General features: G+C 43.6%; 1 protein-coding gene across 1 annotated transcript in view; it reads right to left on the bottom strand.

Annotated features, from left to right (window-relative positions):
* Positions 1-26,848, bottom strand: part of LOC122563337 (choline/ethanolaminephosphotransferase 1-like) — a 39,124-nt gene extending 12,276 nt beyond the window's left edge. The window contains exons 1-3 of the mRNA XM_043717089.1: positions 26,331-26,848; positions 12,660-12,807; positions 6,436-6,577 (exon numbers count right to left, since the gene is read on the bottom strand). Of these exons, the coding sequence (XP_043573024.1) occupies positions 6,436-6,577; positions 12,660-12,807; positions 26,331-26,729 (689 nt within the window). The 5' untranslated portion in view covers positions 26,730-26,848. The remainder of the gene's footprint in view (positions 1-6,435; positions 6,578-12,659; positions 12,808-26,330) is intronic.
* Positions 26,849-27,253: the final 405 nt, after the last annotated feature.

Raw genomic sequence — 27,253 nt, forward strand, 5'->3', positions numbered from 1 at the left:
ACTACACCCCTTTGTACTCGCTCTAATGCTCTATTTTCTCAGAACTTTATTTACAATTTATTGGTGTGACCTCTCTTTGACCACAAAGAGCAGCTCATTATGTGGAAGTGCCTGCGTAGGGCAGGGTGAACAAAGTCGTACATCACACGACACCAGGTTTATATGAAATCGTAAGCTCTCAGAGCACTGCTGCTTCCCCGGGTGAACTGGACAGAAGCGCACAGGCATAGAATTTATAGGTGGGGCGATCATTGCAATATAAATTCTAGGTAATTAAGAGTGTTAAACAATAGTACAAGTGGTGTGAGTGAAGTGTCAACAGGCTGAATAACAAGTGAAGGAATGACCTATGATCTGAGTAATTAAGGCAGAGAGATAATTACAACAAATAAAAACCAACATGGTGCTAGGAGAAACCAAATAGGTACAACATGATAGGTATCAGAGTCATATGACGAGGGTCTAACCAAAGCAACAAGTACTCCAAAACTCTACACTCTAATAAAGGTAGAGAGGTTATAAAGAATATGGTGTCCAAACGGATCAGTAAGGAAGATTTTACAAACACCACACAGTATGCTGGGGTTACATGTAGCACAACACGAATCCAAGATCACTGTTGAGGCCATCTTTTTGCTTTGGTTAGACCCTCGTCATATGACTCTGATACCTATCATGTTGTACCTATTTAGTTTGTCCTAGCACCATGTTAGTTTTTATTTGTTGTAATTATCTCTCTGCCTTAATTACTCAGATCATAGGTCATTCCTTCACTTGCTATTCAGCCTGTTGACACTTCACTCACACCACTTGTACTATTGTTTAACACTCTTAATTACCTAGAATTTATCTTGCAATGATCGCCCCACCTATAAATTCTGTGCCTGTGCGCTTCCCTCTACTTCACCAGAGGAAGGACCAGCACTCCAAAATCTTGTGATTTCATATAAACCTGTTGGACTATAATCCGGTATCATGTGACTTCTGACCTTCTGACTAACGAGATGCACACTCAGCTTGGGGTAGTGGCAGCAATCTTTAAATTTTTAGGCTGAAGTCAAATTTCATTTATTTTAATCCATTCACCGGTTGGAGGCATCAATGGGCTAGCATTTTACTCCTGAAGGGCTTTTGCCTGAAACATGGATTCGCCTGCTCCTTGGATGCTGCCTGACCTGCTGTGCTTTTCCAGCACCAGTCTAATCTGGACTCTAATCTCAAGCATCTGCAGTACCCACTTCAGCCTAGCATTTCATTGCCCATCTCTTAACAGTCCTTGAGAAGATGGTGGTAAAGCTGTCTTTTTGAACTGCTGCTGTCCACTTGCTGTGGATAGACCCACAATACCATTAGGGACAAAGTTCCAGGATTTTGACCCAGTAACAATAAAGAAACGGTGATATAATTCCAAGTCAGAATAATGATTGGCTTTGAGAACTTACTGATGGTGCTCTGCTATTTGCAGATGAAGTGATTGTGGGTTTGGAAGGTTCTCAGGAGCTTTGGTAAACTTTTGCAGTGCATCTTGGAGATGGCACACACTGCAGCTAGTGAGCGTCCATGGTGGAGGGAGTGGATATATGTAGATATTGTTCCAAACCAGCAGGCTGCTTTGTTCTGGATGGTGTCAACTTCTTGAGTGTTGTTGGAGAGACACCCATCCAGACAAGTGGGGAATATTCCATCATACTATTGACTTGTGCTTTGTAGATGGTAAACAAGGAGTTGGGATGTAAGCAACTCGCTACAAGATTCCTAACCTCTGATCTGCTCTTACAGCTGCTATTTATATGGCCAGTCAAGTTCAGTTCCTGGTCAATGGTAACACTCAGGATGTTGATAGTGAGTTCAGAGATGATGCCATTGTATGTCATGGACAATGGTTAGATTCTCTCTTGTTGCAGATGGCGATTGCCTGACACTTGTGTGGCATGAATGTTACTTGCTATTTGGTAACCCAAACCTGGATATTGTCCAGGTCTTACTGCATTTGAACACTGATTGCTTCAGTATCTGCAAAATGGAGAATGATGCTGAAAACTGTGCAGTGAACATGAGTCAACAAAGCATAGTGCTGGAAAAAATACAGCAGATCAGGCAGCAACAGAGCACCAACAGAGCTGATGTCTTGGTCTTAACTCTTCATCAGTACAGGGGAGGGGGAAAAAGGGCTAAGAAATAAATAGGGAGTGGTGGGGCTAGGAGAGTAGTAGCTGGGATCGCGATAGGTGGGCAAAAGTAGGAGGTAATTGTGATGGGTCAGTGTGGAACAGACAGGCGGAAAAGAAGATGGATAGGAAGGTCAGCCAGGTCAACCTTCCTGCCCATCTCCCTTCCCACCTATCTGCTCCACACTTCCCAATGATCTAACATAATGATCTCCTACCCTCGCCCACCTACCACCATCCCAACTACCTTCCCCCTAAGCCACCAACTCCCTATTTATTTCTAAGCCCCCTTCCCCCTCCCCAGTCAACTCTCTTGCTCCTCAGATGCTGCCTGACCTGCTGTGCTTTTTCCAGCGCCACACTTTATCGACACTGACTTCTCCAGTCCTCACTACCTCCCAATCACTGAACATCCCAATGTAACCTTATGATGGAGGGAAGGTCATTGACAAAGCAGCTGATGATGATTGGGCCTCAGGCAGTACGCTAAGGAACACTTGGAGCCAAGATGACTGACCTCCAACAACCATAACTAAGTTCCTTTCTGCCAGGCATGACTGCAAACTGTGGAGAATTCCCCACAACCTCAGTTCTTAGGTCCCAACTTTGCTAAGACTCCTTGATGCCACATTCGGTCAAATGCATCCTTGCTAACAAGGGCAGTCACTGTCACCTGTGGGTTGGTGGGGGGCATGGACCTGACAGTTTTCGTCCCCACCCCATCTGTGTTTTGGAGAGAGCATTCCTCCACAACTCCCTGGTCAGATCCACAGCTCCACCAGCCCACCCTTCACCTTCCCCTGCCATCGCAAGAGCAAAACCTGCACTCACACTTCTGTCCAAGGCCCTAAAGGCTCCTTCCACATCCTTGAGAAATCCACCTGTACTTCCACACACCTCATCTACTGCATCGGTTGCACCCACGTGGTCTCCTCTACATTGGGTAGAGGGGATGCCAATTTGTGGATCATTTCAGAGAACATCTCTGGGACAACTTCACCAATCAATACCAGTGTGGCTGAACACTAACTCCCTCTGCCAAAGACATGCAGGTCCTGGGCCTCTTCCATCGCCAAACTCTAACCACCCGACACCTGGGGGAAGAACGCCTCACCTTCTGCCTTGGGATCCCCCAACCATATGGGATCAATGTGGATTTCACCAGATTCCCCAGTTCCTCTCCTCCCCCACCTTATCCCAGTCCCAATCTTCCTATTTAGCACCACCCTCTTGAACAGTCCAACCTGTCCATCTTCCTTCCCATCTATCTGCTCCACCCTATCACTTTCACCCCCACATTCAGATACCTATCACTTTTCCAGCTACCATCCCCTCAGCCCCAGCCTCCTCTCATTTATCTCTCAGCCCACTTGGCCGACAAGCCTCCGTAAGGGCTTATGCCTGAAACGTCGATCACCCTGCTCCGCTTTTCCCACACCTCACTGTTTGACTCTGGTCTCCAGCATCTGCAAGTCCCCACTTTCTCCACACTGCTGACAACACCTTCCATCACTTTAATACTGAATACTCAATTGTTTCATGACAGTTGAGTAGAATTTTAATTCCAGATTTTATTGAATTCGAATTCCACCATCTGCCATGGCTGTATTTGAACCCACAGCCCCTGAACTTTACTGAGGTCTCAATTAATTAGGTCCCTACAGTATAGAATTACTAGTCCAGCGACAATATTACAAAGCCATCACCTCCCCTTGTCCTGAAACCTTTCCAGTTAACCAGACTCTAATTGTGAAGGTGACTCCTGGGTGAGGCAGGTTTTTTTCCCCCAGACCCTGCCTGAACTGTAGCTGCTGTCACTGAAAACCTGGTGATGGTCACCACTTCACAGACAATATCCCAACTAGGATCATCACTACCAGTGATAAAGGGAAACCATCCATTTTAGCTTTTATGTTATCATTTAAATAGGTATCCCACAACCTACTAAATTCTAGACTACCTCCCCTCTGCACAGTGACCAATGACAGTATAATATGGTGCTTCATATAAAGCAGCCAATTCGAAGATTGGTTATGTAGTGCAGCTTTAGGAATGTGCATGCTTGTTCTGCACTGTAGACGTTGCAGCACTTTCAATGATTAATGGTTTGTTGTCGAATGATAGAAGTCTAAGGGTTCTACTTGGCTAAAGTGCATGATAGAGCAGCAGTCTGATTGGTTGTAGTCCACATGCAGTCATCCAGACAGCTAGTGTTTACCATAATATTCCACAGTGAAGGCCCCACAATCACTGTCACAACTTGTGCAACTATAATACACAGCTGAGCTTCTGTGACATCGCATCTGTCAGAGAATAATTATAGAACAATGAAATACTAGAAACAGGGCAAAAACAAAGTAGCAAAGAGGTACTGTTTGAGACTAACTTCACTCAGTGGAACAATTCTCCAAGGCAGACTCATTTCCTTGTCAGAAGGTCCAGGTGTAAAGTTACATATTCAAGGAACAAGGTGGATAAAGAACTGGTTGAGCAACAGGACACAGAGTAGTAGTTGAAGGGAGTTTCTCGAAATGGAGAAAGGTGACCAGTGGTGTTCCACAGGGGTCAGTGCTGGGGCTACTGTTGTTTGTAATATACATAAATGATCTGGAACAGGGCACTGGTGGCCTGATCAGTAAGTTTGCAGATGATACAAAGATTGGTGGAGTAGCAGAAAGCATAGGAGACTCAAATAATACAGGAGAATATAGACAGACTGGAGGGTTGGGCGGAGAAGTGGCAGATGGAGTTCAATCCAGGCAAATGTGAGGTGATGAGTTTTGGGAAATTAATTCTAGAGTGAACTAGACTGTAAATGGAAGAGCCTTGGGAAAAGTTGATGAGCAGAGAGATCTGGGAGTTCAGGTCCATTGTACCCTGAAGGTGGCTGCACAGGTGGATAGAGTGGTCAAGGAGGCATATAGTATGCTTGCCTTCATCAGATGGGGTATTGAGAATAAGAGCAGGCAGGTCATGTTAAAATTGTACAAGACATTGGTTCGGCCACATTTAGAATACTGTGTACAATTCTGGTCGCCACATTACCAAAAGGATGTGGATGCTTTGGAGAGGATGCAGAGAAGGTTTACGAGGATGTTGCCTGGTATGGAAAGTGCTAGCTATGAAGAGAAGTTGAGTAGATTAGAATTGTTTTCATTAGAAAAAAGGAGATTGAAGGGGGACCTGATTGAGGTCTACAAAATCATGAAGGGTATAGACAGGGTAGATAGAGATAAGCTTTTTCCCCAGAGTGAGGGATTCAATAATAAGAGGTCATGCGTTCAAGGTGAGAGGTGAAAAGTTTAAGGGGGATACATGCGGAAAATACTTTACACAGAGGACAGTAAGTGCCAGGAACACGTTGCCAGCAGAGGTGGTAGAGGCAGGCACGATAGATTAATTTAAGGTGCAAGTGGACAAATGCATGAGTATATGGGGAGCACAAGGATACAGATCCTTAGCAATAGGGCGATAGGTTTAGACAGTGGATTTAGATTGGCACAGGCTTGAAGGGCCTGTTCCTGGGCTGTAAGTTTTCTTTGTTCTTAACAATGGCTGCAGCTAATAGGTCCACCAGAGACAGAATCTAAAACAATGATTTTGAACCTTAATCTTGGGTTCCTTAGAAATAAAGAAATCAGATCACCTGGTTACTACAGTTAAAAATTACACCCATGCTGAAGCTCATGTGTGTTTGTACATATTCATTGCTTCAAGATCGGTGAACTGATTTTACATACCTGAACAAATGCGAAAAGATAACTGAGATAATATTGTTTATATATGCAGCACAGGCACTGACCATTAGACCACATCACGCTCCACCCGACCGCCTGTGCATTCCCACAGGGCACCACAGGGAGAGCGTTCTTGTTGAACTGCATTTTCATCCTTTACTAAGGTTTTTTTAGATTAGATTACTTTACAGTGTGGAAACAGGCCCTTCGGCCCAACAAGTCCACACCGACCCGCCGAAGCGCAAACCACCCATACCCCTACATTTACCCCTTACCTAACACTACGGACAATTTAACATGGCCAATTCACCTAACCTGCACATCTTTGGACTGTGGGAGGAAACCGGAGCACCCGGAGGAAACCCACGCAGACACGGGGAGAATGTGCAAACTCCACACAGTCAGTCGCCTGAGGCGGGAATTGAACCCGGGTCTCTGGCGCTGCGAGGCAGCAGTGCTAACCACTGTGCCACCGTGCCACCCACTGGTGTTGTGCTTCATCATCTCCCGAATGCCCCTTTAATACTCACATCCCAAAGCGCAGTGTCCCGGAGACGTATGTCTGCCAATGTGCACAGTAGAACATGAAGACCCCAGCAAAACAGCAGAAGAACATCCAGTCTGGGTTTGTTCCCAGCTGCACAGCGATGCAGATCCCCAGAACCACAAAAACTGGAGAAAGGAAATAAACAAAGTTTACTTATTCTGAAATCACGCACCAGAGAATCAAACCTATCTTCCGCAGCTAGAAATGGTCCAGCAAAATGCTCCTCAGCCTGGCAGCCTCGCAAACAGTTCTGTTAAAGAGTCGAGGATTAAAGTAAGACCTATTGAGGAGCAGCAAGGAATAAAGTTTACCTTCCAGCCCATCTAATTATCTTTGTTTAATTTGACCACTAGGGTTAGCTGAATGGATGTGAAGATATCAAGCAGGTTCTTCCCTGACCTGACCTTCACCCACAAAGATTTAACACTCAGAGTGCAAGGAACAGTCAGAGGTCTTGATGTTAGACACTAATGTGCTTCACAGTATGGATGATTTGAAGAGGTTAGATAAAGATGACAATGTAGCAAGATGATGCAGAGTATAAAGGGCAGCCTCATTAGGCTTGAAGTTAGGCATTGCAGTTCACAATTAAAAATACAGAAAAATAAAAAGAACACTAAGGCATTAGAGATTAAAGTCACATCAGGGCTAAACAGAAAAAAGAAAGAATGGAAAACAGGCCCTTCAGCCCAACAAGTCCACACTGATACTCCAAAGACTAACCCACCCAGACCCGTTCCCCTGTCCTATATTTACCCCTGACTAATGCACCTAACACTATGGGCAAGTTAGCATGGCCAATTCACCTGACCTGCACATCTTTGGACTGTGGGAGGAAACCGGAGCACCCGGAGGAAACCCACGCAGACACGGGGAGAACGTGCAAACTCCACACAGTCGCCTGAGGCAGGAAGTGAACACGGGTCCCTGGCGCTGAGAGGCAGCAGTGCTAACCACTGTGCCGCCCTAGACTAGAATCATTTCCCTCTAAATACAAAGCATTCACTACAAATAAGATGAATTAATAACAAATATTGAAATTGAAAGGTTTGACCAATAGACATCTCAAAGTAAAGTTTGCAAAGTGACCAAGATTGAGAACTAAATATTCCAACTAACTTAGGCTGGGCAAAATAAGAGGAAATTGCTCTAATAAATTAAATGATAAAGACAGTTGTAAGATCAAAAGGTAAAATCATGCCTCTCCTAAGCAATGGGCGTGAGACATTGGTGAGAGCGGTTTATTAGAGTAGAGGAGAGTAGCTTTTATTAGTCATTTCTACCATATACAACTGTACAGTAAAAATCCCCAAACAGTAATCGCATGGACGGCAGAGCGTAAAACTCAGTAAATTAGAGGCAATAAAAGTAATCACAGGATTTTAATCATTAGCCACATAAAATAAATTTGCCTCACAGTTGCACTAAGAACACTTAATAGAATGCGCACAAAATGGTTTTCTTGATCAGTATACCAAGGAACCACTGAGTGAATATGGGATTTTGTAATGGAGCACTGTGCTATGAAAAAGGTTAATTCGGAACATTGCAGTAAAGGGGGAAAATGGAGACATTGATAACATCACTGGATACTGCAATAGTTTACAAGCAGGCTGAAGGTAGAGACAGATCAGTTGAGCATTGGTAAGAACATGCCAGACAGAATACAACGGGACAAAGTGTGAAATTATCCACACTGACAGCAAAAATAATGAAGCAGATTTACTTCTGAATAGCTAGAGACAAATGAAACATGCATACACAGCAAGCAATTAGGAAGGTGAATGGCTCACTTTTGTTACAAATGAACTTATATGTTTTGTAAAGAAATTATATGTTTTGGTGTATAAATGGCGGGGTTACGCCTCGATTAGCGTGTGCAGTGTTGATTTCTATATAAGGAAGAATGTACCTGCTCCATAGGGATCTTAACCAATGTTCACTTGACTGACTCCCAAGATCAGAGAATTGCCCAATGAGGAGTGATTATGTCCACTGGGTTTACATTCCTTCAAGTTTACAAGGATGAAAGGCACACTAAATGAGGAATGGGTAATCTCCCTACACAAGGCTGACTACCAGACACTAGCCCCCAACTTGGCTTGACACCAGCCCAGACATGACCAGAGTTCAGTATGGGTCATTTCTATGTGATCAGAATTTCTCCAATTTATAAATCTATAGCAGTAGAATAAGAAGTTTTTTGGCTGTGTCAAGCATTGCACTGGTTCGGCATATTGATCATTGATTCCAAGACAGTGAGACACAGCCTTGACCATTTCAACATCATGGTGCATTGTCCAGTCCTTCCATTCTTCTGCTCCTCCGATTTGGTGCAAAACAGGGCTTTGGATCAAAATCCTGGAATTCCCTCCTTTTTGGCATTGTGGACTCTAGTGGTTCAAGATGACAGTCAACACCATCTACCCCATGGCAATTAGGAATAGGCAATAACTATTTGCCCAACTAACAATTCCCATACCCCACAAGTAAATAAAAAACTCCAACATGCTACTAAATACAGAAAGGAGGAACACAAGATGGATGAATTTGTGGCTGAAAAGATAGTACAGGAGAGAGGGTTTCAAAATCCTGGAACTAGCTCTGGGCAGGGTGGGAAATGGAACCTGTACAAACTAGATGGGTTGCAAATGAATACAAGTTAGGACCAAGCTTTTGTCAGCGCGATTAGAGACAGTTCACATTAAACTGGCAATAGTGTGAGAACTAGAAGTGAATATTAGGAAGAAATATCAGGGTGCACAAAATAATGGATGAAACGATTTGTATTAGAAAAGAGAGAAGAAATAAGAGTGAGTATGTGAGAGACAGAGAAAGATTGTGAGGGAGCATGGAAGGCAGGAGAAGGAGAGATGACCTCCTGGTTCATGGGCCCTTCTTATTGCTCTGCCAAACTTGGTTTCTGGACTCTCTTCCTTTCCTTACTCCAGGGGTGATCCCATCCTATCCACCACTGAAGCCTAGTTCAAAAATGTACATGCTTACCTGTGCATGAGCAGTAATGCACTTTGACATGCTATCACACAAAGCTCACCCAATGATGTCAGTGATTTCCCAACAAGCACACCTGCATAGTTGCCAGGAGTTGCTGGTATCAGCAAACACTGCCTTCCTGAATACGAGGTGTTCAGGAATGATAAGGTAAGTGACTACTGGTTAAGGAGAACATTGCAATGCTGGAGAAAGAGAATACCCCAGAGAGAACTGATTTGACTAGTGCTAAGAAAAAAATAACAAGCAATTACATTGTTGGTTAGGTGACCAACTTGTATGTAAGGAAATAACAGAACTGCAAACTTATAGTGTAGTCATAATCAAGAACTTTAATTAACCAAATATTGACTGGGAATGCAATAGTAAGAAAAGAAATATTCACCCAAGTTAGCCAGACATGACAACCCATAGCAATGGCACTTCCAGTCTAGGAGAATTTTCCACAACAATTTGTTTCCAGTCTAATGAGAAAGGAGGCATTGCTCGACCTGGTTCTTGGGAATAAGGTGGACCCATTAGATAAAGTATCGATGGTGGAACATTTAGGAAACAGAGATCATTGGTTTAGATAAGGTTTAGAAAAGATGGCAGAAAAGAACATTCAATAATGAAGTGAGGGAGCTGACTGAGTTAAAAACAGAGCTGGGAGAAAAAGTGAGGGCTGCAGATGCTGGAGATCAGAGCTGAAAAATGTGTTGCTGGAAAAGCGCAGCAGGTCAGGCAGCATCCAAGGAACAGGAGAATCACCGTTTCAGGCATTTCTGAAAAAGGGCTTATGCCTGAAACATCGATTCGCCTGTTCCTTGGATGCTGCCTGACCTGCTGCGCTTTTCCAGCAACACATTTTTCAGCTAAGAACAGAGCTGGACTGGAATCATTATTGGTACCTTAGTTTTTTCTGTTAATAGGAATCATCTAATCCTTGGTGCACAGAAGACAACTTCAAAGTTTGCAGATGATATAAAACTTGGAAGCATTGTAGATTGGGAGGATGAGAGTTTATAACTAAAGGGTATTGACAAGTTGGCTGAATGGGCAGATAGGGGTGAAGTGATGCATTTTGGTAGAAAACTAATTGGAGTGTGTAAAGTATGGAGCACACCGTAGGGAACACAGTTGGAGTATATGTTATTCTAAGTTTTATTAAGGGGCAAAGATTACAAATGTACAGAGATCATGCTGAGCATGTATAGGACATTAGTTTTACATCAACTGGAGTAAGTGCAGAGTTATGGACAACACTCTTCTGGGCGTGAATGCGTTAGACTGAATGAAGTTGTCAATAATGGTTCCGGAGAAACTTCAGTTGTGAAGATAAACTGGAGAAGTTGGGACTGTTTATCTTGGAGTGGAGATGGCAGAGGGGAGATTTGATGGAAGTTTGGAAGCTGTATTGTGTACAGACCACGATACATTAATATGTTGAAAGCAGTTCATAAAAGTTTCCAGGCCTAACACCTAGAATAAGTGGCTTGCTTTGAGAAAATTTCTGTACCCTTGAATTTAGACACGTCAGAGGTGACTTAATTGAAATATATAGGATCCAGAGTGGACTTAACCAGGTGGATGTGGATAAGGTGATCCCTCTTGTGAGAGAATCTAGAATAAAGAGTCATAATTTAAAATGAAGGATCATTTTAAGACAGATGAAGAAAAATAAATCTGAGGGTTTAGGAGCTTTGGAATTCCTTTCCTCAAAGAGGCAGTGGATGCTGAATCTTTAAATATTTAAAGCAGAGTTTGATAGATTCTTTATGACCAAGAGAACAAAAGATCGTTGAGGGGTATGCAGGAATGTAGAGCAGAGGCTAAAATCAGATTGTCACGATCTGACTGAATTGCAGAGCAGACTCAAAAGGCCAAGTGGCCTACTCTTTTTCCTTGTTCATATATTCATTAAGCTAAACTCATGAAGGGTCTGGACAGAGTCAATAGGGAGAAACAGTTTCCACTCTTAAAAGGATCAAGAAATGAGCAAGTACAGTTTTCAAGTAATCTGCAAAGGAAACAATCGTGTTGTGAGAGAAAATCTTTGCACACAGTGAGTAGTTAGAGCCTGGGAATCCAATACCTGGAGGCAGGTTCAACTGAGGTATTTAAAGGGCATTTGTTTCTAATCAAATAATTATCTACGTGCAAGGATATGGGGTAAAAACTGGAGAATGATACCAAGTCAAAATGCCCCAAGAGTTAGTGCAAGCATGACAGGCTAAAGGTCTCCTTCTACACTAACAATTCCGGTGTTTTTAATTTTTGTAATTCTGTCAGACATCCTATATAATATTGCCAATCCTGTTTTGAGCTTGTCTGGGATTCTAAGTCCTCTGCTTGGAAAAGAGATAGTTCACAGTTTCACCTTTGAATGCATGAAGTAGGCAATTATTTGAAGTGTTTGCCAGCTTGTTCCTGTCCTCCGAGTACAATTGTATCGCTCATGGGTTTGACCTCTTCTATTTCTTCCCTTTTGCAGGGACGGTTTACTCTTTTGTTTATCCCACACTGCTGAACTTTTCCCAGGTCTTGCAATGCTTCCTCTAATCATTGCAATGTGTTTCTATATTTTCTTTTATTCATACCAGTAAACGAGTTTTTCTTCTCTTTTGCACTTAATATGTTTCTTTTGAACTCATTGATTGATAATGTCTATTCGTCCTAGATTCTTAGCATTATTCCTTCAAGGACATATCCTCTAGTTATAAAGCCCAAGATACAAAATGATAGAGATCCTTCTGAATTTCTTCTAGCACCTTGTGCACATACCCTCCCAGGTCCCTTGGCTCCTGCGTCCCTTTTAGAATTGTAACCACTACTTTATTGCCCTTCATTTTTCCTACTAAATGTTTCACTTCAGTCCTCCTTGTATTAAATTTGATCTGACAGTGTCTGCTCATTGCACCAGTCCATGTCCCCTTAAGGTCTATCACTATTCTTTCCTTAGTTTCCTGTATCACTAGTCTCGATTCCTAGGGAAGCCCTTGTAAACCTTCCTCCAGTCTGAAAAATAACTGTTCACTACTACTACTTCCAGTCACTCAACCAACTTTATGCTCATGCCTTCTACTCCCATTCCACTTCTGGGCCTGCATTAAATGGCCTTCTAAAGCCATTGGTTACAATAACCGGAATAATCATACAGGAGAGGTTTCGGTATATTCAGCTGATAAGATACCCACCAGTTAAGCGGGGTCCTACCTGTGGAAAGTGAATCACAGCCATGGTCAAACAGTTCTCCAAGAGGACTACTGCTATTGGTTCTTCTCGCCTGCTTCCCATCTATAGCATCAAGAGACTGGTAGATGAAAAGGCCTAAAGCACAGGCCAAGTATGCCCACAGAGGTGCCTGTAGAACATAGAAAATATCAAATGAGCCCAAACACAACACCAGACACTCTCACACACCAGGAACAAAATCAAGGAATAGATGAAGAGAATCACATAGAACAAGCACACTGACAAGTGTGAAGTCGCATCAACTGAATGACTCTACTGTGAACACCACATTGGATCACAAGTAGCACCATGTACAGAAATAACAACTTATTATGATAGTGATCATATCGCATTGAAACACATTGGGATGTGTCATGGTCCTGACAGATGCTACAGAGATGTAGGTCAGTCTTTTAATAAACAATTTCACTCAACAATACACTTGGGCTCAGATATGCCACCAGCTCAAAAGAGTAATGGATTATATTAAGATGTTTCCTCTGTACCGTCAGAGCTATTTGCAATGGCACTGTCAAACCCTGTAGTTCTGTTGGAGGGTTAAATGCAGATAAGTCTATTATGCAGGACTCCAACCAACTCTAATCAAACAATATTCCCACAGTAATGGGCAGGACTGCTGCTTCTAACAGAAGCTGGGGGACACCCTTCACTCCTGAGCCATCTCAGCACCTACAATTCAAGTCTAACCTAGATAGCTAAAACAATCTGCCCTTTGCAGATAGGCTAACACAGTGATTGTCTGCCCAGACCTGTGGACCAGAGACAGAAAATTACACCAGTGAAGCCTTAAGTTTAGCTAAATTAATCTGGAGTAAAAAGCTAGCATCAGAAGTGGAGTTATTGGATTGTGGTACAAACTAAATCTGGCATTAGTCCACATAACAAGGCAGAAGCTTTCAGAACCATATGTGGCTACAACTGTCAGGAAGGAGGTCTACCTCACCATCTTCCCGAAGTCCCCATAACAAAAGCCAGTTTTGGACCAATTTAATTCACACCACATTTGAAAGCATGTCAGGACATTCTAGACATAGAGAGCCTACAAGTCCTGACAATATTCCAGCTACATTTATGTGATTGAGATATTATTGGAATACATGTACTCAGAAATAGCAGCACGCTTAACCGAACTAGTCAGTTAGCATGGAGATGACAACAGGGAAGCGTGTCTTATCCACATGACAACAAAAGCAAATTTAGCCAATTACTGTTCCAGTCTACTCTTGATCACCTCAGCAAAGTGGTGAAAACTTGCTCTCCCAACAACCTTCTCACTGATGTTCAGTCTGGATTCTGCACAGACCACTAGCATCAGACTTCATTAGATTTAGTAGCAAAAAGGACAGAAGAACTGAATTCAGGTAAAGGAAGAGTGACTGCCCTTGAAGATCATATAACATAAGACAGACATAGGTCATTCAGCCCATTGCATATGCCTTGCCATTTAACAATCATGGCTGATTAATCTTAACTCTGCTTCCATCCCTTTTTCCCATAGTCTAGATGGCCTGATTGATCAAAAATCTCTGAACTTTGATTACACTTGATGACCTAGCCTAGTTTGGCCTCAGCAGGAAAGAATTCAAAATTCACTACCCTTAGAAAATAATCATCTGTCCTAAATGGGTGACCCCATACTGAGATTAGTTACTTAGACTCTCCCACAAGGGGAAACCACCTCTCAATATCTCTCCGAATGACAAGTGTTTTTGCCTCCACCCACTCCAGTCGCACAGGCGACTGACTGTGTGGAGTTTGCACGTTCTCCCCGTGTCTGCGTGGGTTTCCTCCGGGTGCTCCAGTTTCCTCCCACAGTCCAAAGATGTGCGGGTCAGGTGAATTGACCATGCTAAATTGTCCGTAGTGTTAGGTAAGGGGTAAATGTAGGGGTATGGGTGGGTTGCGCTTCGGCGGGTCGGTGTGGACTTGTTGGGCCGAAGGGCCTGTTTCCACACTGTAAGTGATCTAATCTAAATGATCATTACCTCGAGCCAACCTCCTGACATCACTCCCCCCACCCCCCATACCCCTGCATACTACTTCTAACCAAATAACCATCCAACGCCCTCTTGAATGTCACAATCGAACCTGCCCACACCAGAGCAAATAAACATCTTCGCCCTTTCTTCTTTTGCACATCACTTCAAATCAATGCCCCCTTGCTCCTTTTATGAGCAGGAACAGTTTCTCCCTATCTACTTTATTCAGCCCATTCATAATTTTGAAAACTTTTACCAGATCTCATCTTAGGAGAAAGTGAGGACTGCAGACGCTGGAGACTAGAGTTGAAAAATGTGATGCTGGAAAAACACAGCAGACGAGGCAGCATCCGAGGAGCAGGAGAATCGACGTTTCGGGTATAAGCCCTTCTTCAGGAATGAGCTCATTCCTGAAGAAGGGCTTATGCCCGAAACGTCGATTCTCCTGCTCCTCGGATGCTGCCTGGTCTGCCGTGTTTTTCCAGCATCACATTTTTCAACCCCAGATCTCATCTTAGCCTTCTGCTCTTCAAGGAAGACACCTTCCATCCATGGTCTCAATTTACACGTCTCGTTGTCATAGAGAGACTGGCAAGGAACTCTCCATGGAAAATAGTTCCAACTTCTTCAATCTATCTGCATAGCTGAACCTCCTAATTTCTGGAAGCATTCCTGTGAACCGCTTCTGCACTCTCTCCAACATGTTCATATCCTTCCTGTTATGTGGTACCCATAACAGCACATAATATTCCAGCTGAGGTCTGTACGCTGTGCCCCTATTAATAAAGCTAAGGATACTGTATGCTTTACTTACTGCTTTCTCTCAAAACTTGCAATGATCTGTGTACATATACACCCAGATCTCTGTGCTCCTGCACCCCTTTTAGAAATGTTCCCCCTATTTGTTTTTAGATTACTTAGTGTGGAAACAGGCCCTTCGGCCCAACAAGTCCACTCTGACCCGCCGAAGCGCAATCCACCCAGACCCATTCCCCTACATTATTTTGTATTGCTTTTCAATGTCCTTGGTACAAAAACACCATCACCTTTCACTTGACTGCACCGAAATGTTTGCTCACCAATTTGATCATTAAAATATATTGGTAAAAACAAGGGCCCAATTCCAACTCCTGGAAAACCTTGCTACCAACTTTACTCCAATCAAAAAATATCCATTGATAATTACTATGTCTGATCACTCAGCATATTTTTCAATCCATCTTCCCTTTCAAACCCCCTAAAACATTGTAGGTTTCAATAAGAGCTTCTCCCATTCTTCTAAACTCCAAGCCCAACATACTCAGTCTCAACTTTAAAGAAAGTCCCTCCACACCCAGATGTTTACTTGGACCTGTACCTGTCCTTAGATCAGGTGACCAAACTTTGATTTGATTTATTGCCACATGTACCAAGTACAGTGAAAAGCAGGGTTGACAGATCATAACAAGGACATAAAGATCATAAGGTGAAAAAACAACTTGGATAGGGTAAGGCATACAGGTTTCACTGCATAGGATGTGCGCCAGGCAAGATCAACATTAACAAGATCAGCATTATTTGAAGTTAGACAGTCCATTCCTCAGTCTAATAATGACAGAGAAGAAGCCATTCTTGAACCTGCTGGTACATGCTCAAGTTTCTGTATCTTCTGCCTGTTGTCGGCCTTTCCAGGGCTATGAGACGTGTAAATTGAGTCCATGGATGGGAGCGGTCATCTTGAAAATGCTCCCTTATCCCAACTCTTCATTGGTTAGCCAATCCTCTATCCATGCTAACAAACCACCCATAACACTATGGGTTCTTAACTTATTAAATAGCCTTATATGTGGTACCGCATCAAGTGCCTTTTGGAAATCCAAATGTTGCACCAACTTGTTCCATTTTATCTACCCTGCTTGTTACTTCAAAAGAACTATAATAAATCTGTCAGGCATCATTTCCCTCTCATGATTCCATTAAATTTACTTTACATCCTTCATAACAGACTCTGACATATTTCCAATGTCAGATGGGAAGTTAACTGGTCTATAGTTACTGATTTTTGTCTCATTTTTTGAATAAAGATGTTGATTGGGAATTTTTCACACATCTAACATTTTTGGAAGATGAGCATCTATTATTTTTGCAGCCACTTCCTTTAAAATCTTAGGACTCAACCCATTAGTCCCATTAACTTCCTTGGTACTTTTTCCTAGTGATAGCTATATTTATTTCCTCCCCTTCGCTTTAGCTTCTTTAAGAACATTTTTAAGAATGTTGTCAATGTCCACTATGGTGAAAAATGACGCAAAGTATTTATCAACCCCTCTGCTATTTACTGGTTCCCTATTATTGCTTCTCAGTCTCATTTTCCAAGGGGTTCCTGCTCACTTTGGCCTCATTCTTCCTTTTTATATATTTAAAGTGCTCACTGCCCATTTTTTTACTTAACTGTTTACATGGTTTGTTTTTTCTCATTTTGTTTTTGGTTATCTTTGTTGGATTTAAAGCTTTTCCAATTCTCTGGTTGCCACTAAACTGTGCCTTGAAGTATGCCTTTTCATTCAGTTCGACACTATCCTTAACTTTCTTAGTTAATAATTGCCAGTTTGGCCCATTCCTAGGGTCTATATTCCTCACTGGGTTATTTCATAGTTTCGTAGTAACAGAAGCACAAGTTTCCATTTGGCCCATCGAGCCTACTCCACCATTCACTAAGATTATGGCTGATCTATCCATCATCTCAACTCCTCCTACCTCCATTATCCCCATAACCCTTAATTCCCCTACCATGCAAAACCCCATCCAACTGTGTCTTGAATATATTTAATGAAGCGGTCTCTACTTCCTTGGGCAGAGAATTCTATAGGCTCATTGCTCTTCTACTAAAGCGGTCCTAAATCTACTCCCCCTAATCTTGAGGCCATGTCCCCCAGTCCTAGTCTCACCCACCAGTGGAAACAACCTGCCTGCCTCTATCTTATCTATCTCTTTTATAATTTTATATGTTTCTATAGCATCCTCGGTATGGAATATTTTCTTAAACATCTACGTTTAGCACAATTATTTCAGGCCAAGATTTCTCACTCTCAAGTGCTACGGTCACTGTTCCCTGGGGAATTTCTGACCGAGATAATTTATTAAACCTACCTCGTTACATATTGCCAGATCCAGAATAGCCTGAATCCTCGCTTAACCCAAAACACACACTGTTCCAGGATACTCTCCCAAGAAAACTATGAATTCTTCTGTACGGCTTTCTCTGCCAATCTAATTTTCCCAGTTTACAAGATTAGTCCTGCATCATTAAAGTACTGTCTTTTTCTCACATCTCATAGACCTATAGACCACTCCCACCAGTGTCTTCTTCCCCTCATTATTTCTGATGTTCAATCATATGGATTGTATACCTTCCAGTCCTAAATTATTTCTCTCTATTGTACTCATTCTATCATGTACTAACATAACCTAATACATTTCCCTTCCTTTGGGAAATTCACATACCCCTGAATATTTAGTTCTAAGCCTGATCTCCTTATAACCGTGTCTATATAATGGCTAGAAGATAAAATCGATTAACCTGATACAGTGTGCACTACATACTTCTGAGGATTACGCAATATAGTAGAAAAGGGACAGGAGCAACATGGATGTAAAATTGGCTGAGGGATAGGAAATGGAGAAACTGGGTATTTTATGGGTTTGAGGGAGATTTGTAGAGGAGTTCCCCCGGGGATCTGGTATTGGAGCATTTGCTTTTCCTGACATATATTAAAGATCTTAACCTGGGCATCGAAGGGACAATTACAAAATTTGCAGATGAAACTTGGAAGAGTTGTGAAACATGAGGTCCACAGTGTGGAACTCTAAAATGATGCTGACAATTTGGCAGGGTGGGCAGTAAGGATTAATGCAAGAAGTGATAGACTTTGACTGAAAGAACATTGAAAGATAACACAAAATAAAAGGTAGAATTCCAAAAGCAGGAATTCTGAAAGGTAGAATTGCAAGAGCAGAGAGATCTGGGTGTATCTGAGCACAGATCATTGAAGGTGACAAGACATGTGGAGACAGAAGTATAGCATGCAGTACTCTTGGTTTTATTAATAGGGGTGTTAGAACAGAGGGGTGATGTACAAGACACTTAGTATTCATTCATGAAAAATGGACATCACTAGCTGCACCAGCATTTGTTGCCAGTATCTAGTTGGCCTTCAGAAGGTGATGGCAAGTAACTTGAACCGCTGCAATCCATTTGCCATAGATAGATCCACAATATCAGGGACTTCCAGGATTTTGACACAGTGACAATGAAGGAATGGTCAGAGAGTTTCAAGTCAGGGTGGCTTGGAAAGGAACCTACAGGTGATGATACTTCCATGCATTTCCTGCCCTTATCTTTCTAGATGGAAGGAGTTGTGGGTTTTGAAGATGCCGTCAAAGGATCTTTGGTGAATTTCTGCAGTGGTGGAAGGAGTGCATGTTTGAGGATGTGCTCTCAAACAAGTGGGCTGTATTACCCTGGATAGTATCAAGTTTCTTTTGAGTGTTGTTGGAGCTGCACTCATCCAAGCAAGTGAAAGGTATTCCATCACACTCCTGACTTGTGCCTTGTAGTGGTGAACAGGCTTTGGGGAGGCAGGGGGTGAGCCACTAGACACCATTCCTAGCCACCGACCTGCTCTTGTAACTACAGTGTTTAATTTGTACAGTTAAATTTCTGGTCAATGGTAACCTCCAGATGTTGACAGTGCTGGAATTTTAGTGACGGTAACAATATTGAATGTTGGGGGGTGGTAGATTGCCTCTTATTGGAGATGGTCTGCTATTCGTGTGCTGTCAATTTGTTATTTGCCAGTTTTCAGCCCAAGCCTGCATATTACCTACATTTTGTTGCATTTGAACATGGAGTGCTTCAGCGTGAGGATTGGTGAATATTGCTGAACAGTGCACAGTGAACAGCCCCACTTCTGACCTTATGGAAGGAGATAGTTGAAGGAGAAGATGGTTTAACCTAGGACACTGCCCTGAAGAACTCCTGCAGAGATATACTGAGCTAAGTTGACTAACCTTTATGATAAGGTCTGTACTAACAGATTACTGTGCATGTTAATAGGTTAATACATATGCAACAATCCTTATGCTAGCATTGTATGGAGTGCTGCTGGTATTGTTAATCATGGTGTTCTCTTTAGTTGTTCTGAATAATGTGTTTATTCACTCATGGGACATAGACATTGCTGGCTGGGCCAGAATTTATTGCCTGCCCTAGTTGCCCTCGAGAAGACAGTTGTGAGCTGCTTTCTTGAATTGATGCGATCCATTTTGCTGCAGGTAGAACCCAATGCTGTCAGCAGAGTGTTCCATCGATGTATTGAAGGATGAAATTTGTAGGGAACCCAAAAATCTCTGATGAACTTGTACACAAAAGGTAGTCAAAAAAGTTGTGCTCATTACAAATCTAAATAGCAAACTATTTAGAGCCTCTGCCTTCACAAAGCTGCCTTCATTGTCAATAAAGAAGAGGATGCAGTCAGTATCATTGCTAGGGGTTGGTAGAAAGGCAATTGGATTCTATAAAATAGATGTGGTTAAAAGGTTTGTCATAAAATCAATAGAAAAGTCACTTAGTCTGGATGAGCCATATACAGAGGGAAGTAAACAGAGGCTCTAAAACAAACTTCCCATCCCAATCTGGAGGCAGATTCTGGAAGACTGGAATACTCGAGCATTGTGGCTCAGCGGTTATCACTGCTGCCTCACAGCACCAAGGACCCTGGTCCAATTCCAGCCTCGGATGACTGTCTGTGTGGAGTTTGCACATTCTCCGTGTCTATGTGGGTTTCTTCCAGGTTTCTCCCATAGTCCAAAGATGTGCAAGTTATGGGGAACTGGCCATGCTCAATTGCCTGTACTGTGTAGGGATGTGTAGGATAGGTGAATTAGCTAAAGGAAATGCAGGGTTACAGGGATAGGGAAGAGAGTGAAGCTGGTGGAATGCTCGGAGAGTCAGTGTGGACTTGTTGGGCCATACAGCCTGTTTCCACACTGCAGAGATTCTATAATAATCCTATCACTGACCAAAAATAAGAAAGGATATAAATCCACCAGGTACAAATCAGGCATCCTTACACAATATTTCTATCCCAACAATTCTCCAATGCAGTCTCGAATGCCTAATTGAACCTGCTACATCACACTTGCAGGCAGCACATTCCATTCCTGAACTACCTGTTGTGTGACTAAGTTTTTTTTCTCATCGCCCTAGCTTCTTTTGCACTTCACATTAAACCTATGCCTCTCATTCTTGTTCATTTTATTTACGGGAGCAGCTTCTCCCTACCCTACACTATCCAGCCTGTTCATGATTTTGAAAACCTTGATCAAACCTCCTGTCAGCCTCCTTTCTCTCAAGGAGAACAGTCCCAGCCTCTTCAATCTATTCTCATAGCTGAAGTTTCTCATTCCTGAAGGCATTCTTGCATACCATACTTGCACTCTCTCTCGAATGCTGTCACAAAGCTGGTTCCTTTTCTCAAGAATGCAGTGCCCTTGGGTTTTTTCAGAATGGTAATAAACTGTTCTCGGTGCCGATTAGTCTTATTTGGTACAGAGATTAAAGGGCATTGAGGGGCCTTTTTGTTTATATGTAAACAGATGAGACTTCAAGCCAAAGTGGTCATGCTTTCAAAGTGACCTGTAGAATGAAAGGAGAGGGATCAGCTCTCCAGGTGAGCAGTTTAGTTCAGTGCAGAACTGGTTGGGACTTCAACAGTGAGCTGTGTGAAAACTCTCTCTTCTGCCTTTCTAAACTTCAACCTGTAAGCATCTGACCCTTTTTTATACTGTGTTTATGGGACTGGGACTGTTGTGCATATTTGGAACAGCACATTTAACTCTAGTTTGGATAGACTGAGTTCTGTAGGGATTCTTTATTCTGTTCTTTGTGTTTCATTGGGTAATTTTGTGAATTAATTTTTGTCTTTGTTAAAATCTCGTAGTCAACTCAGCTAGCTCACTCCGGATAATTTTTACTGTGTACTTCCTGAAACAAATTGCAAAGTTATGGTCTGGGCTGCCTGCTTAAGAATGTTTTGAGTGGTCTGGCCTAGTCCATAACAATGCATTCATATCTTCCCTATAATGTGGCATCCACAAGTACACATAATATGCCAGGTAATTTCTAACAAAGGAAAGGCAATGACCAAGTGGTATTATCACTGGACTAGTAATCCCTAGCTAAAGTACCAGGATCCCAAGTTCAAATCCCACCACTACAGATGGTGAAATATGTATTCAAAACAGATATGGAATTAAGAATCCAATGATGATCCGAATGGAAAAAAACTCCACAGAAACTGCTTTCCTGTCACCAAGTCACCCTTTATTTACAGTGTATAGTACTTGACACTGATCCAGCTCCCTCAATGCCAGTTCTCAGACAGAACAGAACCTCTGACACTTTTTGTTCTTTTGACACTCCTGTTTATGTCTGTCAGCCACAGCTCCCTGATTGGACCAGGTTAACAGCTCCAATCACTACACATGAAACCACTTTGAAAGTAAAAGCAAACCGATTCAATGGCAACAGCTCTGTACTTTAGTTTATATTTTACCAAACAGTTTAGTAGGAGTCAGTCATTTATAATTTATCACAATCTATTCATTAACAAGAATTGTATTAAACACATTATGAAATCTAACAGGACATACACACGTTTCATCTGATCTTAAAAATTAAATATGCTGTCCAGTAAACTGCTCAATGGTAGGATTGTAAGTGATGAAATTAATGCCATATGTAACAGAATAAGTAGCACTGAGCCACATATTTGTTTTGTCACTGCCAAGCAATATATTTTACCATATATATTTTGAATCAAGCAGCTTAATTGGAATATTGTTAAATTGTATTTAAGGATCCACCTACACCCTAATTAAAATGTACTGATGGGGCAAAGGCAGGAGATTAGCACGAGGTCATAGTGTTCATTGAAGAGCTGGTACACACACGATGGGACAAATCACCGCCTTCTGCACTGGGTTCAAAGGATTTGAATTATTATAAATTGGAAGGAATTTAATAATAGGATGCTCAGGAGACTAGGAGAAAAGAGACACAAAGCCAAGTACTCAGTATGCTTCAAGGAGAATTGAGATAGCTATAACAAAAGAAGTCGTCACTTGGTACAGCTATACAAAGTCCTGGTTAGACTACAGCTGGTGTATGGTTGTGAAAGGATAATAATAGATTTGGGAGGAATGCAGCACAGGATTAATTATTACAGTCACACAGCACTTTTCACCATTACTGTGCATCTCAAAATAGTTTACAGTGTCACTGAAACACCTCTGCGGTTGACTTTTCTTTTTACATTAAACCATTTAGGAATTGGTGTGTATACAGCAAGGTCCCACAAACAACACTGTGATAATGACCAGATAATAGTGGTATAAAAATTTGTTTGGTCACTCAGGAAAGTTATTAAGAAATACTCCCTTCACAAAGTGTAGCAGAAATGTGGGTCACACTATCTCAAACTGTGAGCCCAATTAATCATTTGTAAACAACCAGAGAATGCTGGAGAAATTCAGCACATCTGGCAGCATCTGTAGTCAGAGAATCAGAGCTAAAGTTTCAAGTCCAGCGAACCTTCATCAGAATGAAAAATAGGAGATGGTCGCTTAACTTCACTCAAACTATTCACTGAGACATCAGTGACCTCAATTTCTTTGCATTCCTTATCCATTCTAACCTATGTCCCTCCAAAGTTACTGCACTCTCAGACCTAACCCTGACGTTATTACCAAGCCTGCTAACAAGGGTGGTGTTGTGTACTGACCTCTATCTGTGATGGCTGAGCACAATCCTTCTCTCTCCTGCTGCCCCCTCCCCGACCACGATCCCTTCATGTGACATCAGACAGATGTGTCCACAACCCACTGAATGGGTCAGGGGAGCAGAGAAATTAAAGTGACTGATGTAACATTGACAGTTCTCAATGAACCGGTTAACTGCAGATAAGAGAACATTGCCAACTAACCTCACTTCATCTGGGAATCTCCTCCCTCTTCTCCCAGAGCTTCACACCATGTAGTCTCCCAGCCCCATAAAACCCAATTCTCCCCTTCCCAAAATCAACAAGCAGGACTGATCATTGTTTCAGTCTGTCCTTGCCCCACAGAACTTATTTTTTCCTACTGTGACTCGATTGTTGTCCCCCTCAACAAGTCTATTCCAACTTATATCTGTGATCCTTCTAACGTTCTACGTGCATTCAAAATTTTCAGTTTGTTGGCACCAGCCGTCATCTCTTTATTATGGAAGTGCAATCCCTCTACAAGTCCAGGACAGTCTGATGGCTCTTTGCTGTTTTCATGACAGGAGGCTTGAACTTTCTCATCCATCACCACCCTCCTCTGCTTGGCTGAGCACACCCTCACTTTGAACAACTTCTCCTTTAACTTCTCTCACTTCCTCCTGATCAAGATGTGGCCATGGATACCTGCATGGGCCCCAGGTGTGCCTGCCTCTTTGTGGGCATCATCGAACATTCCTTGTTCCAGTCCTACTCAGGCTCCCATTCACAACACTATCTCCAGCATATCGATACCATCATCAGTACTGCTTCCCTCTCCTGTCTGGAATTGGAAACAATTTATCAACCTTGCTTCTAATTTCCACCCCATTCTTACCTTCACATGCACTATTTCTAACTCCTTCCTTCCCTCGCTCAATATCTGTTTCCATTTCCAGGGATAGACTGGCCACTGATATCCACTACAAACCCAATGACTCCCACAGTTATCTTGACAATACATCCTCAACACAACTTTCTGAAACAACTCCATTCCATTCTCCCAGTTTCTCCGTTGCTTCTATTCTGATGATGCCACCTTCTGCAGGCGCCACAGAGTCATAAAATCATTGTCATACAACAGAAACAGACCCTTCAGTGCAACCAGTCTGTGTTAAACATAATCCCAAACTAAACTAGTCCAACCTGCCTGCTCCTGACCTACATCCCTCCAAACCTTTCCTATTTGAGTCCTTAAAAATATCCATTTTTCTTCAATCAAGGATTTCTTCAGCTGATCAATGCATTCCCACACTTCATCTCTTCCTTCTCGGTTTGAATGATCCCCCAAGTCCTCAGTTTCGACCCTATTAGCATCGAAAGGATTATAAAAGTTGCCATTTCTGCCACCTCCAGCAGCATGCTACCACCAGACAAACATTCCCCTCCCTTATCAACATTGCACGGAGACTGTTCCAATCTGGACACTGGTCCATTCCTCAACCACTCCCAACACCTCCATGGCATCTTCCCATGCAACCACAGAAAGGCTAACACTTGCCTATTTACCCCCTCCCTCATCACCAAGGCCCCATACACACCTCCCAAATGAAGCAGCCATTTACCTGCACTTCATTCTGGAATTGCTGCCTGGGTGACATCTTTGCAGAACATCTGCACTATCTGTATAAATGACCCTGAGCTTCCAGTTGCCTGATACACACCACCGTATTCCAAGCTAACATTTCCAGCTCAGGCCTACTGCAGATGTACTCGTGCTCAAGTGAGACTCAGCACAAGCTAGAGAAACACCACCTCATCTTCCATCTAGGCACTTTAAAGCCTTCAGGACTCAACATTGAGTTTCACAACGTCTGAACATACACACACCCACTTGCTTGTTTGTTACTTTCCCCAAGCCACTAAGTCTTGCTATGAACGGGCTGGGCCTAGCACACCAACCAATTTTCAACCATTTATGCTTCTCGTCAGAACCCTCCTAGCAATTATCCCTCCTCAGTTTCTCATCAGCAATGTATATTTGAATATCCTATTTTCTCTCTCCAGGCATCATCTTCATATATTCTTCTATTCCCGCCCCAACTCCAAGCATTTTCAGTTCTGCTTTCTGCTGATAGGTCATTGGACTTGAACTATTCATTTTTTTTCTCACTACAGATGGTGCCAAACCTGCAGAGTTTCTCCAGCATTTTCTATTTGACCTTCAGATTTCCAACATCTGTGGTTCATTTTTAGAATCTTGATACGTTTATACTAACCAAACCTACTGTACAAAAGGGAAATAGATCCAAGGATGACAGGATATATTAGATTACATTACATTACAGTGTGGAAACAGGCCCTTTGGCCCAACAAGTCCACACCGACCCGCCGAAGCGAAACCCACCCATACCCCTACATTTACCCCTTACCTAACACTACGGGCAATTTAGCATGGCCAATTCACCTTACCTGCACATGTTTGGACTGTGGGAGGAAACCGGAGCACCCGGAGGAAACCCACGCAGACACGGGGAGAACGTGCAAACTCCACACAGTCAGTCGCCTGAGGCAGGAATTGAACCCGGGTCTCAGGCGCTGCGAGGCAACAGTGCTAACCACTGTGCCACCGTGCCGCCCACTAATTTAGAATGGGATATACATCAGCCACATTCTAAATGGGTTATAGGAGCTAAAGTATCTCTTCGATATCTATGTTTCTGACAGCCAGTTCCAAGTATTGTACACACTTGCTAACCCAGTCATCAGGCAGTGGTCTACATCTATTGGTTTACCTGTTTGGCAGGGTCACCTGGATATTGGTTAGCAGGCAGGCAGCAGCGTATGCCATTTGTGGTGGAGTCTGCAGTACGTACCTGTTCAGTGGCGGTCGGGCAGTACATCATGAGGATGAGGGTGGTGCAGACATTGAGCGCCAGGCCGGTGATGGTGATGAGATTGGGAGCGACCCAGAGCGGGAGGCGGCCGACCAGCCACTCCCACCAGGCCTGCATGGCGGGCTCCAGCAGCGAAGAGCCGGCGCTCCGGTACCGGTGCTCCTCCAGGCGCTTCAGCTGCTGCCGGTTCAGGGGCTGCTGCAACAGCGAGTTCAGGCCGAGGCCCAGGCCCAGGCCCAGGCCCAGGCCCCGGCCCCGGCCCATCCCCGCGCTCCCACGGCCCGGCCGGTGGGCGGCGGACAGCGGGCGGTTCATGGCCGACCCCGGGTGCACCTCCCCCGCATCACTCCGCCGCGCCGGGCGCCGCTCTGCGTTCATGGAGCCGGTGCTCGGTCCGTCAGAGCCCGGCCCGATCCGGGCTTGCCCCGGGCCCCGAGTCAGGGTTGTCCCCGCTCCCCGGGCGGTGTCCCCGCTCCCCGGGCGGGCTCCCCTCTCCCCGGGCGGTGTCCCCTCTCCCCGGGCGGGCTCCCCGCTCCTCCCCCCTCAGACGGACCGGGCTCGGGCTCGGGCTCGGGCTCGGGCTCGGGCTCGGGCTCGGGCTCCCTCTCCCTCTGTCCCTCCCTCCCCGGCGGACGGCGGCTGATCCCCGTCCCAAGGCCCCAAGCCTGACTCCGGTTTCGCCGTTTCCCTGGACACTGCCGCCACTGACCCGGAAACACTGAAGGTCAACCGGAACTGACGCGCCGATGGGTCCGGATATCGTCGGGGAGGAGGAGGAGTCTCTCCAGGCCGGGCCTCTGGGGCAAGAGGACAGACACTACCCCGGGGGGCAGAAAACAACCCAACACCTGGGTTACCCGGGGGTGGGGTCAGGGTCTGGGGAGGAGTCAGGGTCTGGGGAG

This window comes from Chiloscyllium plagiosum, chromosome 26 (genome assembly GCF_004010195.1).
Source record: "Chiloscyllium plagiosum isolate BGI_BamShark_2017 chromosome 26, ASM401019v2, whole genome shotgun sequence".
NCBI classification, from domain to species: domain Eukaryota; kingdom Metazoa; phylum Chordata; class Chondrichthyes; order Orectolobiformes; family Hemiscylliidae; genus Chiloscyllium; species Chiloscyllium plagiosum.